Source organism: Pyrus communis, chromosome 5 (genome assembly GCF_041283825.1).
Source record: "Pyrus communis isolate YQ-2024b chromosome 5, ASM4128382v1, whole genome shotgun sequence".
NCBI classification, from domain to species: domain Eukaryota; kingdom Viridiplantae; phylum Streptophyta; class Magnoliopsida; order Rosales; family Rosaceae; genus Pyrus; species Pyrus communis.
In genome coordinates, this window is record NC_142569.1 from 32,756,549 (window position 1) to 32,769,379 (window position 12,831).

The window sequence follows — 12,831 nt, forward strand, 5'->3', positions numbered from 1 at the left end:
ATCAACCAAGAACGATAGGAATGTTTCATTCTCTTTGTATGGTTTCTACTTGCTAGCAGGCTGTCCCTGTTACTCTGTTAGGTTCATGTGATGATGCATGAGCTTATTTGGGTTGAAGGCCTTCGTAGTCCAGACCTTGCTCATTAATAAAGGGTAAATAGTTTTTAGCAGTCTGAATTATGTTTTCTTTTCGGTCATTGGAAGTGTTATGTCATACTCTGTTCTCCTTCTGCCTTGTATATGTATGTTAGATTGCCGAATCTATAGCGCTTAGAGAAAATGTAGTGGCATGTTATCGATGGACTTGTTTTTTACAAAGTCGGTGATCAGTCCTTTTTGCGTATGGCATTGCCACTCCCGTTTACAACATCTACATTCAAAACTTAATTTGGAAATCATATTTCGACCAGCACGTTCTTGATATGCCCCTAATAGCCCATGGAATGTGTAGCAATGATTTTTTTTGGTTAACTTCGTTAGAATTTTTATCGATGTTTTACCTCCCCCCTCAACTCTTTATTTTGGATAACAATTGTAACAATGTTACTCATCAAGTTTCCATTAAAATAGAATCCACACAAGGCAAATAAATAACTAAGTTCGTGAAAACAATTCCAAACGAATAATTAAAACGTTTATTTCTATCTAGACTTATAAAGATTTTGATACATAATTTCTATTCCACTTTGGAGTATAAAATGCACCTGACGGTTACGTGCAAATGATACTTTACCGTAATAAAAAAATGTAAAAATATCTCTGCATTTTGAATTCTTCGTATGGGTTTGATCCTTACCGATTTTCTATTTTCTTACCTTTAACAATTTAACTCGCTCTAGTTTGTAAGACAAAATGGAGGTGACGAGTCCCAAACAAATCAACAGCACAAATTTGAAGTCGTGTTGGAAATTGGGTAGGTAGATCTAGAGTTAAACCAAACAAGTTATCCGCGCAGCCAAACAGGGGTTAGCAACAGTCAGAAGAGAGACGGTGTCTACGAAGAGAATCTGAGTCTGAGTCCGAGTCGGAGTCCGACGAGTCGTGGCAAACTGAAATCAGCTGCTTTTCCTCTTCGGTCTTCCGTCTCCCGTCTCCGCCGCTCTGGTTAAGTAACACAACGACGGAGAAGCAGCCAAATGGCGGAAGCTAAAGAGCCTACGTCGTCGAGTCCGCTGACCCAAACCGACCCTGAAGATGTTTCCAGGTCTCCGCCAAGCTCCCCCAACTCCTCAACTCGCAAGGTCCGTCTGTCCGTCTGTCACTCTCCCGGTCACTTCAGAATACCTCTTCCCCAATTTGGAAATTTAATCAAATTTCTTTTCTTTCCTGTGGCAGTTTGGGATTTGATTAGAGCATAAAACCCTGATTATGAATTTGAAACAACCATAATTAATAGTTGAAAGCTTATTAGGTATAATTTGTAGTAGAAGTAGTGGAACTCGATTTTCTTTACTAATAAGCTTTGATTTGGTCCTGATGATCTCTTCATTGTCCTTACTGTTTGTGGGTTTAATTTAGTTGTTGAATGCCAACTTTTTCCTAATTAGCTTTTCGAGATAGAGAAATGTTGTATTAGGGGGTCTGGAATCTGGTTAAAACATAGGTTGTTCTGATGGTAAAGCAAGGGGCTTGTAGCTCGGTTGGTTTATAGCATTCAACCTTACACCCAAAGTATTGAGTTGGAATTCCCCCCTTCCCCAGCATTGCTTGTATAAAACCAAAAATGGTACAATCTTATTTTGAGCTATTGAATAAACTACAAATGAGTAGCCTTGAGAAATGGATCTGCAGTAACAACTCGAAATATAAACAAGTGTTGCTAATTTCTTCATACTTGTTCCAAGTTTGAAGTACCATTTGTTGTGCAAATGTTATCCTTCTTAGAAACAGCTTGCATTTATATAACCTCTAAAAAGACTATATCATAAGGTTAAGAAAACTGTTAACAAAAGGGGCATAATTGTCTGTGATAGTGGTCCGAAGTAGATTTTGTACCAACTGGTTTTAGGAAGTTATGTTAGTCCTTTTCCTCTATCTAGTCCTATTTAAAGTCATCTTTACTGGATATTTTTATGAAAAAAAAAAAAAAAAAAATTTGTTGGTTGTTTTTCAATGCATAAAGTATACCAAACAACTTGTGCATTCAATATTTCATTGACCCTTGAATTTGATCAGGCATGCTATGCAGTGCTTCAGAGTTGGGTCTCAAAGAAATTCATGACCGGATGGTAAGGTTCTTTTTTTTTTTAATTGTATTATCTTTTTCTAAAAATGTTGTTTGATTGTAACATATTAGTTTTGAATTGTGAATTTGCAGTATGGTTCTCTTTCCTGTCGCAGTTACATTCTTCATCACTTGGTGGTTTGTTCAGTTCGTAGATGGTTTCTTCAGTCCAATATATGCCAGGCTCGGGGTTAACATATTTGGTATGACTCCAGATCAAAAAATTGATGTTTACTTTGGGACAATGATGACTAATTCTTAAGGAAGTAGAATTTGATGTATGAATCTCTGTGAATAGTTCTGAAAAACTTGATAATGATAATCACCATATTACCATTATAATAACGAATTATAAAATAAATGCTATAGAGGTTTGGATACTTGAAGTAGATTGTGACTCCTTAGTTCTTGCATATGTTTCTGCATGTCTTAAAATACTAGTATAATTTTGACCAAAAAAATTGGGGAAAATTCTAGTAATACTGTAATGCTATAGGGATTTGACTTGAATAGGTTTTGTGGAAGTTTCCAAATAGTTCAAGTTGCAATAACCATCCAAATTTGGTATTGGTGCAACACTTTTTAGTGGTGGCGAAGCATAGATTAGTACTTCATCATGTACGGAAAATTTCCATACCTTGGACTATCTTTAACTTTTTGGTCTAAACAGAATCATATCTTAAGTTCATACTATGTTTTGCTGGATGATAGATTAAATGTTCGTCATGATGCAGCATGATAGTATTTAGGGCCAAGATTAATAGTAAAATTAATTCAACAATGAAAACTGAAAAGAAACTACAAACACCCACAACACCCTGAAATTAAAAGTAGGAAACTAGGATGAAACAAGCAGATTTTGATACCCACAGCATGTTCCTTCGAAAATTTCAGAAACTAAGTAGTTTCTAACATTCTATGTTCGTGTCGATCCCTCTTGTTTAGGGCTGGTTCTCAACTCCAATGGTAATCCCTATAGAGTTGTGATTATAGGCTGGTAGAAGATGAGAAGGGTAAGAAAGAGGGAATAGAAGCTTATTAGAAGAAGAGAAGAAACTGGATTCGCTCCAGGGCTTCACACCAAATTCCCTTGGCAGGAAGATAGATCAGAATATTTTTCTGAAAGCTTATTTTTATTCATAAACTTCATTACTTTGCCTAAAAGTATTTACATAAATTTATAGGCCAGATAATTCTTATGACGAAAGACTTTTCGACTCCCAGAAAACTCTAGATGCATTAACTTATTAATTTCTAGAATCTACCTAAAAAAGGCTTGGAAAGTAACTCCAAGGTCCATTGAAAATTTGAAACTGAAGAAAACTCTAATCCAGCCACAAAAAGGTAGAGCTCTAAGGCCTCTTCCTGCATCTCTTTTGGTGATACATCTTAAATGACTTAGCACTGATGTCGTTGTCACGTCAATTTTGTCATGGGTGGTTAATTGTTTTATCTATGTCCTTTTATGCAGTATTGAATACTTCTTTTTATTGTTGCAGGCCTAGGATTTGTTACATCCCTACTTTTTATATTCTTGATCGGTATTTTTGCCTCATCATGGATGGGTGCAACTGTTTTCTGGATTGGAGAATGGTTCATAAAACGAATGCCCTTCATGAAGCACATATACTCGGCCTCTAAACAGATTAGTTCTGCAATCTCTCCAGGTAACTGCCTTTATTTCAATTTCTAGGTCCATACTTTAATGTCCTTGTTAAGCTCTTGCATGGCCATCCTAATTATCTTAGGCCTCGTTTGGCACCTTGGACTGTACTGACTATTTCAGTCGGTTAGGATTAAATAGTCATCGGATAGTACTGACTAAATTAATCGGGCGTATGGTGCAATATCGGACTAATGAGCGTATTATTTGTACAGTGTTTGGTACTAGTTAATAACAATTTTGGATTGATAATTCAAATTAAAAAAAAAAAAAAAAAAAAACACAAATGTGTTTTCCAACCAAAACAAAATTTACAATCCAACAAAATAAAAATTCACAATTACTTGTTAATGGAAGCTTCGAGCAGACTCTCCACAAAGTGCCGTGAATTTACACCAATCAAAACCTTCAAATTTCCAGAATCAAACCTCCAAATTCTTTCATTAAAAAAGGAAACGCAAATAAAAAAAATCATCAATTCCATGCTTTCCAGGCGAATCGGTGCAGCCAAAAACCCATATGAAATAAAAAACCCAATTTTGAGTTTCTGATCCTTTGAATTAAAAAAACACAGATGAAATCTCCCCCAGATTTGAGTTACTAATCCATTGAAATAAAAAAACCCAGATGAAATCTTGCCCAGTTTTGAGTTTAAGCACCACACACCAACACAATCAAGGAACAGTTAAGCCAAAAACCCAGATGATGTCTCTCCAGAACAGGAACGACATAATTTGAGTTCGATCTGCCACCTCTGGTTTTCCTTTTGAAATCTGCTTGATGCTGATCGGAGGTGGGGATGGAGAAAGAGGGAGAGAGTACCTTGAGGAAGAGTTAGCAATGTGCAGAGGAGATGGCGAGATGGCTTGGAGAAAAGCCAGCACGTTTTTGTTAGTGTGAACCCGACTAAATAATACCAAGGTTTTAGACAGGATAAACAAGCGGGTGTAAGGGAGATAAAATAGCTGGGGCCAGATTAATAATCCGGTGCTTGTTTAGTACAAAAGCTCACCAAACACCTGTTTCGTATTATATAATACTATCCAATTTCTTATACCCTTATACGGTGTGCCAAACGAGGCCTTAGGGTTTATGTTCTCCTCTATCTAAAGGAGCTCATCCACTTGCAAGCATGTTGGCCTCACTTGAGTTAGCTGAGTTGGTCAACAAATGAACTAAGCCAAGGTTAACTTCAGGCTTGTTGAAATAACGATCCAAGCCCAAAAATTGGTAGGTTTCACATTAGGCTCACCAACCAATCTGAAGTGGCTATGATTTGAAAGCCATTCAGCATGCCATATAGGCTCTTGGTAAATTCTGCCTGATTGTTTTTCTCACCTCTGCTATTGGCTTTCATTACGTTGTTTGACCTAAGTTGAATAATGATGTGAATTTGCAATATAAGTTCCCTTGCTTGGGTACACGAGAGACACATATGGTTCCCTATCTAAGATAAACCGTTGAATTGACCCCTATTGTTGCCATCGTAAGGAATAAATGGTGAGCACACACATGCAATGGTCTTTCTAATCCAAACAAATATGGTTTTATTTCATATTATTTGGTTGGTTGAATTAGTTTCTCCTGAGCTAGTAAAAGTTTGTGATGCCATCTACCTTGTGAGTGTGTGGTTTGGTGCATGGTAGAAATAGCATATTTCTGACATGGAATCCATTCAGTGTTTATTTTTCTTTTTCTCCTCTTTGGTATATTCTAAATGATTTCTTTCTTTCTATTTGACAGATCAAAATACCACTGCTTTTAAAGAGGTTGCAATTATTCGTCATCCTCGAGTTGGTGAATATGCATTTGGTTTTATCACATCATCTGTAACACTTCAGGTATGTTGGACTGTCCAATTAATAGATCTACCTTCTACATGATATTAGAACTTCGTGTACAGCCACCACAACATGGTTTAATTTTCTATTTGTCAACAGTTTGGTGTGTATTTAGAAGAAGTAAGTTTAGTTGTATGTTAAGATGGTTTTGGCCCAAATTTTGACTCCGCAGAACTTTTTTCTGCTTACTTTTAGAAGCAGGTGATGGATTATGTTGGTTATTAATGCAATGGAAAGGAATAGCTGTCTGACAGCTATTTGATTCCCTCAAAAAGCAGTTTTTATATCTGAGAAAAAGGGTTTTTTGTTTGCTTTTCTTTTGTCGAAAAAGAAAGGGCTAGTTTTGGCACCTCCTAGGAAGTACAGAAGTGGTTTCTCTGGCAGTATTATTTTTTGCAAGCACAGTTCATGCGAGAGATACTTAAGTTCATTAAATGTAAAGAAGAATTGTTCATATTTACAGGCAGCTCTAATATTATAACACTTGTAGTACAAAAATACTGTGGATATCACCAATTTGTACATGCAATCCGCAAAGCAATCCATTAAATTTTGAAGAAATATGTTTGAATAATGTTCACAGCTATATCACAACAGCCTTCGAAAAGGCAAGGAAAAAAAAGACTATTGAAATGTCATCTACAACTTTTATATGCAAAATAAGCTGTAAATGAAAGAAACAAAACGGTTGTTTTGTGATGGTTTGCTATGGAAGTAATATTCTACTAGTTACATCTGGTTGTAGTTTATTTTGGATTTTCTCATAAAAATCATGAGTTAGGATCTGATTGTTTTGTGGTTGATTACAGAGGGATGATGGAGATGAGGAGTTGTGTAGTGTTTATGTCCCAACAAACCATCTATACATTGGCGATATTTTTCTTGTCAATTCTGAAGAGATCATACGACCAAATTTGTCAGTTCGGGAAGGCATAGGTTTGTTTCCTCTTTCGTGGACGTGCAGTCATGAACCATATAGTCTATTTCATACATGGACATGATAGCTCTGCATACTGTGCATTTTGCCTTGTGTTTTTTCTAAAAGGTACTTATTCATAGAAGAAAGGATACGCATACATTATAACCAGGAAAGCCGATGTTTGATATGGAACAAAGATGGATTGGTAATTTTCAGTTTCTTTTAGGTTTAGCAGACGTGCTTTAATTTCAGAAACAGTCCAATAACAAACTGGTTGAAATTCCCGTTCACATTAAAATCTTGATCTTGGTGGGGATAATATTACCATCCAGCGAGTGATTAACATGTATACAATGGGTTGTCCTCCTAACTGTTTAAAACTATATGAAAAAGAGCAACAATTTAATGAAAAACACATAGATTTATTGCCTATCTAATAAGTGAGAGATTTCCATTGTGACAGCAAGTATCTTGAGAAAATAGTTTGGCTTGACAACATATCGTAAGAAGTTGGGTCCAAATAGTTTCAAATTTTTTGCTGGGTTGTTAATTGTTTTTGTATTCTGATACATGAGTCTCTTTCATCATATTCCGGTGTTCATCAAAAGCCAGATGAGGTTCCTTGATGGCTTTCTCAAACAATTTGTTTGTTTTTCCAAGAATTTTAAGAGTTAGACATAAAATGAAAAATAAATCAGTTCAAGTTATTCTAAGCCAGACAAAATCAAATCTTAATTGTATTATTGGTTCTGTATCCGATTTGAATTCAGTGGAGAAAATTGGGTTTCGAGTATTTTTGTTCTATATGAAAGATGGATTTGTATTGGAACAGGATTTGATATTTTTCTCACTGATCCCTTTATGCTGGGGTATATGTTCTCTCGCAACTTGATTGTTATACTCTTTTGACAAGTGTACTTCTTTTGCATTTTCTGACTTCTTTCACGACTTCTGTCCGAAAAGAGAAGTCATTTGACTTGGAAGGAGGATTTAAATTCAACCATGGATGATTTTGTGACAATTAGCATAATTTTCTTTCCTAGTTTTTCAGAGATGTTCGAGTAGTACTATTATTGCATAACGGTTTGACAATTGTTTCTCCCTTGAAATGCAGAGATCATAATCTCAGTTGGTATGACGATGCCGCAAGTGATTTCTCCAATCGAAAGGATTCCTCGTCAAAGCGACAGGATTCCACTGAACAGAATGGTGTCCCTTTAGAATCAAGTCATACGGAGGGCTTATAGAGCAGGTTCAGTTGTACGCAACATGATATGTTTCTTATACGGACCGCCGGTGTTGTACGTGGTAAGATAACTGCTCTGCTTGCTCTCAAAACACAGCTAGACATGAGAAAACATGAGAGAAGCTTTATTTTTTGTTCATGGATTCATGGCTAGGGTTTCGGTTTGTATTTCGTATTCGCGATCCTATGCGTCATGTAGGAGTAGGTTACGCGATGTTGTATGTTACGTAGTATTTTTCACTGGTACGATGTATATTCAATATGCTTTTACTTTGCCTTACGCCGTAGAAATGGAATATAGAAATGCTGGTATGATGATTTTGGGGAAAGGATTTTCAACGCCCCCGTCTCTCCCACTGCACATCTCTGTCTATTCCTGGTCGGTTTGATTGAATAAATCAAAGGAGAATCAATGGACATGCATTAACCGTTTGTTTGAATATAAAATATTATGTCCCAGTGGCTTTGCACTGTGAATTGGTGTCACATTAATGTGCAATCGTTTCTCCGTAATTACAAACCATAATTTCGCATATAAAAAATTGATTTCTAGCCGTTTCATTAAATAAATCAAAGAAAATCAATGAATATTAATGAGCAAGGTTATGTAGAAGGATAAAAAATAAAAATGGTGTGGAAAATTAGTTTCCTTGAATTATCTATCTTAAGGGAAGGACAGACAATGACATTGCTGTTGTAACTTGTAATAAAAACGTGAACTCCGCAAGGATCTGTAATTATAAATTACTAAAATCTCTCTTGATGTAGAAGCATATAAAGAAATATATTTATAAATTATAAAAATATTAATTTTGTATGCATTTCCCAGAAAGCTGGAGTAGCTCAGCTGGTTAGAGCGTGTGGCTGTTAACCACAAGGTCGAAGGTTCAATCCCTTCCTCTAGCGTTTTTTTGTCTTTTCCTGTGATATCTTTTTAGTTTTTGTGTAGCTAAACAGAGCTATGTTTATGTTGTTTTTTTGGGTCGATCATGTCGTTGAAGATGGCTCAGTTGAACGTGTGTAAAACTCCACCACTTAATTTGTTGCATACGTTTTATTAAGTTGTTCAGCAAAAACAGTAATTGGAAGTTTTTAGTATGAAATGCTGCCTTCCCCCTACAACATGGTTTTCTTTTGTGTTTTGTCAATCAGAAGGAATCCTATAAGAGTAGGACTTAGCGCTATTAGCGAAAATGTTTTTTAATGTTAAAGAAAGACAAATTATGATTTATACCAAGTAGTTGAAATAAGTAAGAGTTTGTACAGCCATATATTTTAGAATTCAAAAGTATATGTAATAACGACCACTTAGTATTACGGCAAATGAGAGATCTTAAGTTCAATTCTGGACAAAAGGGAACCTATACCATATTATTGCTAGCTCATTGTGAGGCTTAGCCCACTCCCCACCCTCTTAGAATAAATAATATCGTTTGTTCAAAAAAATAAAAACATGTAAAACGAGAGAATTGAACCTATTTCAATACAATACACATAAATCATCTACACATCCAACTATACATTAAAACTCAAGCAAGATCGAACAACATGGCCCTAAAAAAACTTGAGTAAAATAAAAGTAAAAACAAGGTGAGTACAAGCCAAATCTTAAAACAAGGTGACTACTAGCCAAGTCTTATATTACACTATAAATTCCAATTTTTTGTGTTCCTTCCCGTCTTTCTTGTTACACGGTTTTATTTGTTTTATAGAGCCACAAGTTTATCTCCCTCGTCGAGCTGTGGGAGGCAGCTTCTCAGATGGGCCACACGGAAGCTTTTGTCCAGTCTCCCGTTCGATCCTTCTCTTGAGCTCTCTAAGTATTTTAATTTGCCCCAGCTTCTCAGGAGACAATTTGTCCCAGTAAATCCCTATAACCGAAGCAATATTGGTATAAAAAATCCGACACGGTACTGAAAAATGGGCATATGGTAGTATAACAAGCCGATTCCATCATATGTCTAGGAAATTAGTTTCCCAGGAATATAAAAAAAGAAGTGAAGCATATTGCACACGTTCACCAACCTTGAGGCTTTGGAATTGATGTGTTGGTAAAAATGACCTGCGTTGGAGTGCAGATGATGTCAACAGGTACATCGTGGATTAATAGCTTTTCAATCGGAATATCATCTACCAATTGACTGTCGTGCACTGCAAGAAATTTCACATGTTACATCTAATGCAAACACAAAAGTTAACCAAAGTTGTGCAAACTGGTTTACAGTTGTTCAGTGAATGGAAACAATATACCCGAGCAATGTCTTAAAGACAGACAAGAATCACAAATGTTCAAACAACAGTCATATTCATATGCAAACCTTTCATGCCTCTTGATCAAAAGAACGATGGAATAGGCATGCAAACAGAGACAAATTTAATCTTCTTGAATATGCACGATACCATACAGAAGAAACAGGAGGGTTAGCAGCAAAGACAACTCACTTACCAGTTGTCACAACTGGTGTTGAGTCATCAATGGCTCCCATGAATCGCAGCATCCCATACTCAAGTTCAGCAAACCCCTGATACATCAAAGCAAAAGAATTCAAAAAATTATTCCCAGCTCCTACAGTATGTCAAAGACTCAATTTCATGGCATTACCCAAGACAAATTCAGATTGACCAGGCTGAAACTTCATATACAAAACCTTCTCCTATCAATACTCCAGAAAAGGAGTTACTTGCATTCAATACTAGCCAAACTTTTGCCTAAAACTCAAATTTGGTTTGTTACACTGAACCAAAATACTTTTCGTATGACAAGGACAACAAAAATGCCCAATGATTACCTCACCCTTGCCAAGTCGAGCACCTGTCCTTGGATCAACAGCAACCGAGCCAATGACAATAAGATCAACCTTGATTTTCTCATCTAATCCAATTGGCCTCCCATACTTGGCAGCTCCAACAGACGTACAAGCCTCTTTGATGGTACTAGGATTCAACAAATCAGATTCAAGCACAGAGAAAAACCCAGTCCTTAAACGCGGTTGAGGAGTTAACAACTTCTTCCCACCTGCACAAGATGAAGGGTCTTACAAAGGGATTTTAGAAGTGAGCAGTAGCCATTACTGGTTCCTGGTGCACATTGATACAATCTTCCGATTTCCATCAAGTGCGACTCAATTTATTTGCACAGACTATCAATCAATACAGTATTGCAATTATTAGGTAGAATCATGTTTCACTGTGTCCCTGACTCTCATGCAAGAGAACATTCTTTTAGGGAAGTGACTGCCGCACACTCTTTTCTCCTCCTGCACACCACTTTCTATTTCTAGCCTCTCGATGAAACAAGTCAAACGAGAATCAAGGGACATAAATACCAGAAAAGGTGAGAGGAAACCAGTTTCCTTCTTTTATGGTAGATATTATTTTTAATTCGAGTGGTATTTTAATCTACTCAAAACTACGGGAAGGGGATTCGAACTAGCCCCCTTCCCGTAGGGGGCTTTTTTATAGTAGATTTAGTCACCCTAAAGCACAGCTATTAACCATTTTATAAGCTGAAAAGAGATGATATAAGATGACCATTCATATTTTGCACATCAGATTGGATGACAAACAAAACAATCCATAAGTAGCTATGTTAACAGCAAAAACTGACCAGAAAGAGTGAGAAACCTGACTTGCTTCTGTGGTGAATCCGGGTTTACCTTCACGCAATCCCCGACCCGGAACACTTCCAACCCACCCAACTGTCCAAACCCACATAATCAAAATACAAATTCTCTGTAAATTTCTCTACACACACCCCAAAAAAATTAATCTTTAAATTGCTCTCTTACTTTATCGGAAGCCGCAGAAGCGCCGACGAAGTTTGGGATGCGGTGGTGAACGGGGCGGGGGTTCTGGGCTATGTTCCGGGCCTCCATCATGTCCCAAATTCTCTTCCGGATAACCCATTTCCAAGCTTTCGGGTCTTCGGCAACTCCAATTTGCTCGGTCTCAATCTTCGAAGTCTCGGCCATTTGCTCCCGAGCCTTGGCGTCGAGGCTGAGCCGCTCGGCCTCGTAAGCTGCCTCGTCGAAAGCGACGTCGGTTTGGGGTCCGTTGCTACTGCTACTTCTCCGCGCGAAGAGGAGCTTCCGAGAACTTGTTGGGAGGGAGACAGAGAGTGAAGAGAGAGAATGGGATTGACGGCGTTTCTGGGTTTGGTTGAGGAGGTCGAGTATGGGTATCGCCCGTACGGGTATGGATATGGATCCGAATGTAAATTGGTGTGAGTTTCGGAGCCGGCAGGAATCCATTAACGGCATTTCTGGCAACCGTATCTTCGCTTGAGAGATTATAATTTGGATAGTATTTCCATTTTTTTTTTTAATAATTGATATACGGCCACTTAGTACTATGGTTTAGTGGTATTCTTCTTCATTTGTATGTGAAAGGTATTACGTTCGATTCTCACTCGAGTTTGAACAATATTATTGCTAGCCTATGGTGAGACTAAACTCATCCCTTCTGCTTAGTGTATTTCCATCTTTTTAAATTTTTTTGTTAAAAAAATTTGGACCGTCGAATAGAAATCCAATGCAAATCGAACGGTTGAGGGGTAAGTGCTCTTGCAGTGTGGGCCCCAACGCTACAAGGTTGGTCGTTCCACTCGCACTCACGCACCTGGCGCAAAAAAATAATAATAACGCTAATGACTTCACTATGACATCACCTTAACGTCGCGCTCCTTCATGTACTGGGTTGGACAATTTTGGCCCAAGTGAGCAGTTGGGCCTCCTTTTTATTATAGTTTGACTTGTTTGGGCAAGGGTGGAGCTCATTTTGTTGGTTTTGGTGGATTGAATCATCCAATCTCCTTTGCAATTTGTGAGGGATGGAGTTGTTCTTATGAAAAGCTAATTTGCTCACCATGCAAATCTAAAACTGAATGAGGCAACAATGTATTTTTAACTTTCAAAATCGAACAGTACACTAAAATAGATC

The 12,831-nt window shown here is 37.3% G+C and overlaps 2 protein-coding genes and 1 non-coding gene across 4 annotated transcripts; 2 read left to right on the forward strand and 1 right to left on the reverse strand.

Moving 5' to 3' along the window:
* The first annotated feature begins 879 nt into the window (after positions 1–879).
* Positions 880–8,222, forward strand: LOC137725685 (protein LIKE COV 2). 2 transcript variants are annotated; one of them, XR_015963154.1, is made up of 8 exons: positions 880–1,241; positions 2,176–2,228; positions 2,318–2,427; positions 3,724–3,891; positions 5,631–5,728; positions 6,538–6,664; positions 6,774–6,852; positions 7,762–8,222. XR_015963154.1 is itself a non-coding variant. In XM_068464454.2 (7 exons), the coding sequence occupies exons 1-7, from the start codon at positions 1,137–1,139 to the stop codon at positions 7,866–7,868; spliced, it is 768 nt and encodes a 255-aa protein (XP_068320555.1). In that variant the 5' UTR covers positions 880–1,136; the 3' UTR covers positions 7,869–8,222. The 2 variants fall into 2 exon arrangements, 1 of the variants encoding a protein (XP_068320555.1); XM_068464454.2 differs by lacking the exon at positions 6,774–6,852.
* Positions 8,223–8,725: 503 nt separating this feature from the next.
* On the forward strand, positions 8,726–8,799 carry TRNAN-GUU (transfer RNA asparagine (anticodon GUU)). The gene has a single exon. It is a non-coding gene; the product is annotated as a tRNA-Asn (tRNA).
* A 550-nt stretch (positions 8,800–9,349) lies between these two features.
* Positions 9,350–12,192, reverse strand: COG0212 (NagB/RpiA/CoA transferase-like superfamily protein). The gene is made up of 6 exons (XM_068464983.2): positions 11,682–12,192; positions 11,501–11,591; positions 10,683–10,909; positions 10,340–10,415; positions 9,919–10,044; positions 9,350–9,764 (listed from the first exon to the last, which is right to left on the reverse strand). The coding sequence occupies exons 1-6, from the start codon at positions 12,150–12,152 to the stop codon at positions 9,616–9,618; spliced, it is 1,140 nt and encodes a 379-aa protein (XP_068321084.2). The 5' UTR covers positions 12,153–12,192; the 3' UTR covers positions 9,350–9,615.
* Positions 12,193–12,831: the final 639 nt, after the last annotated feature.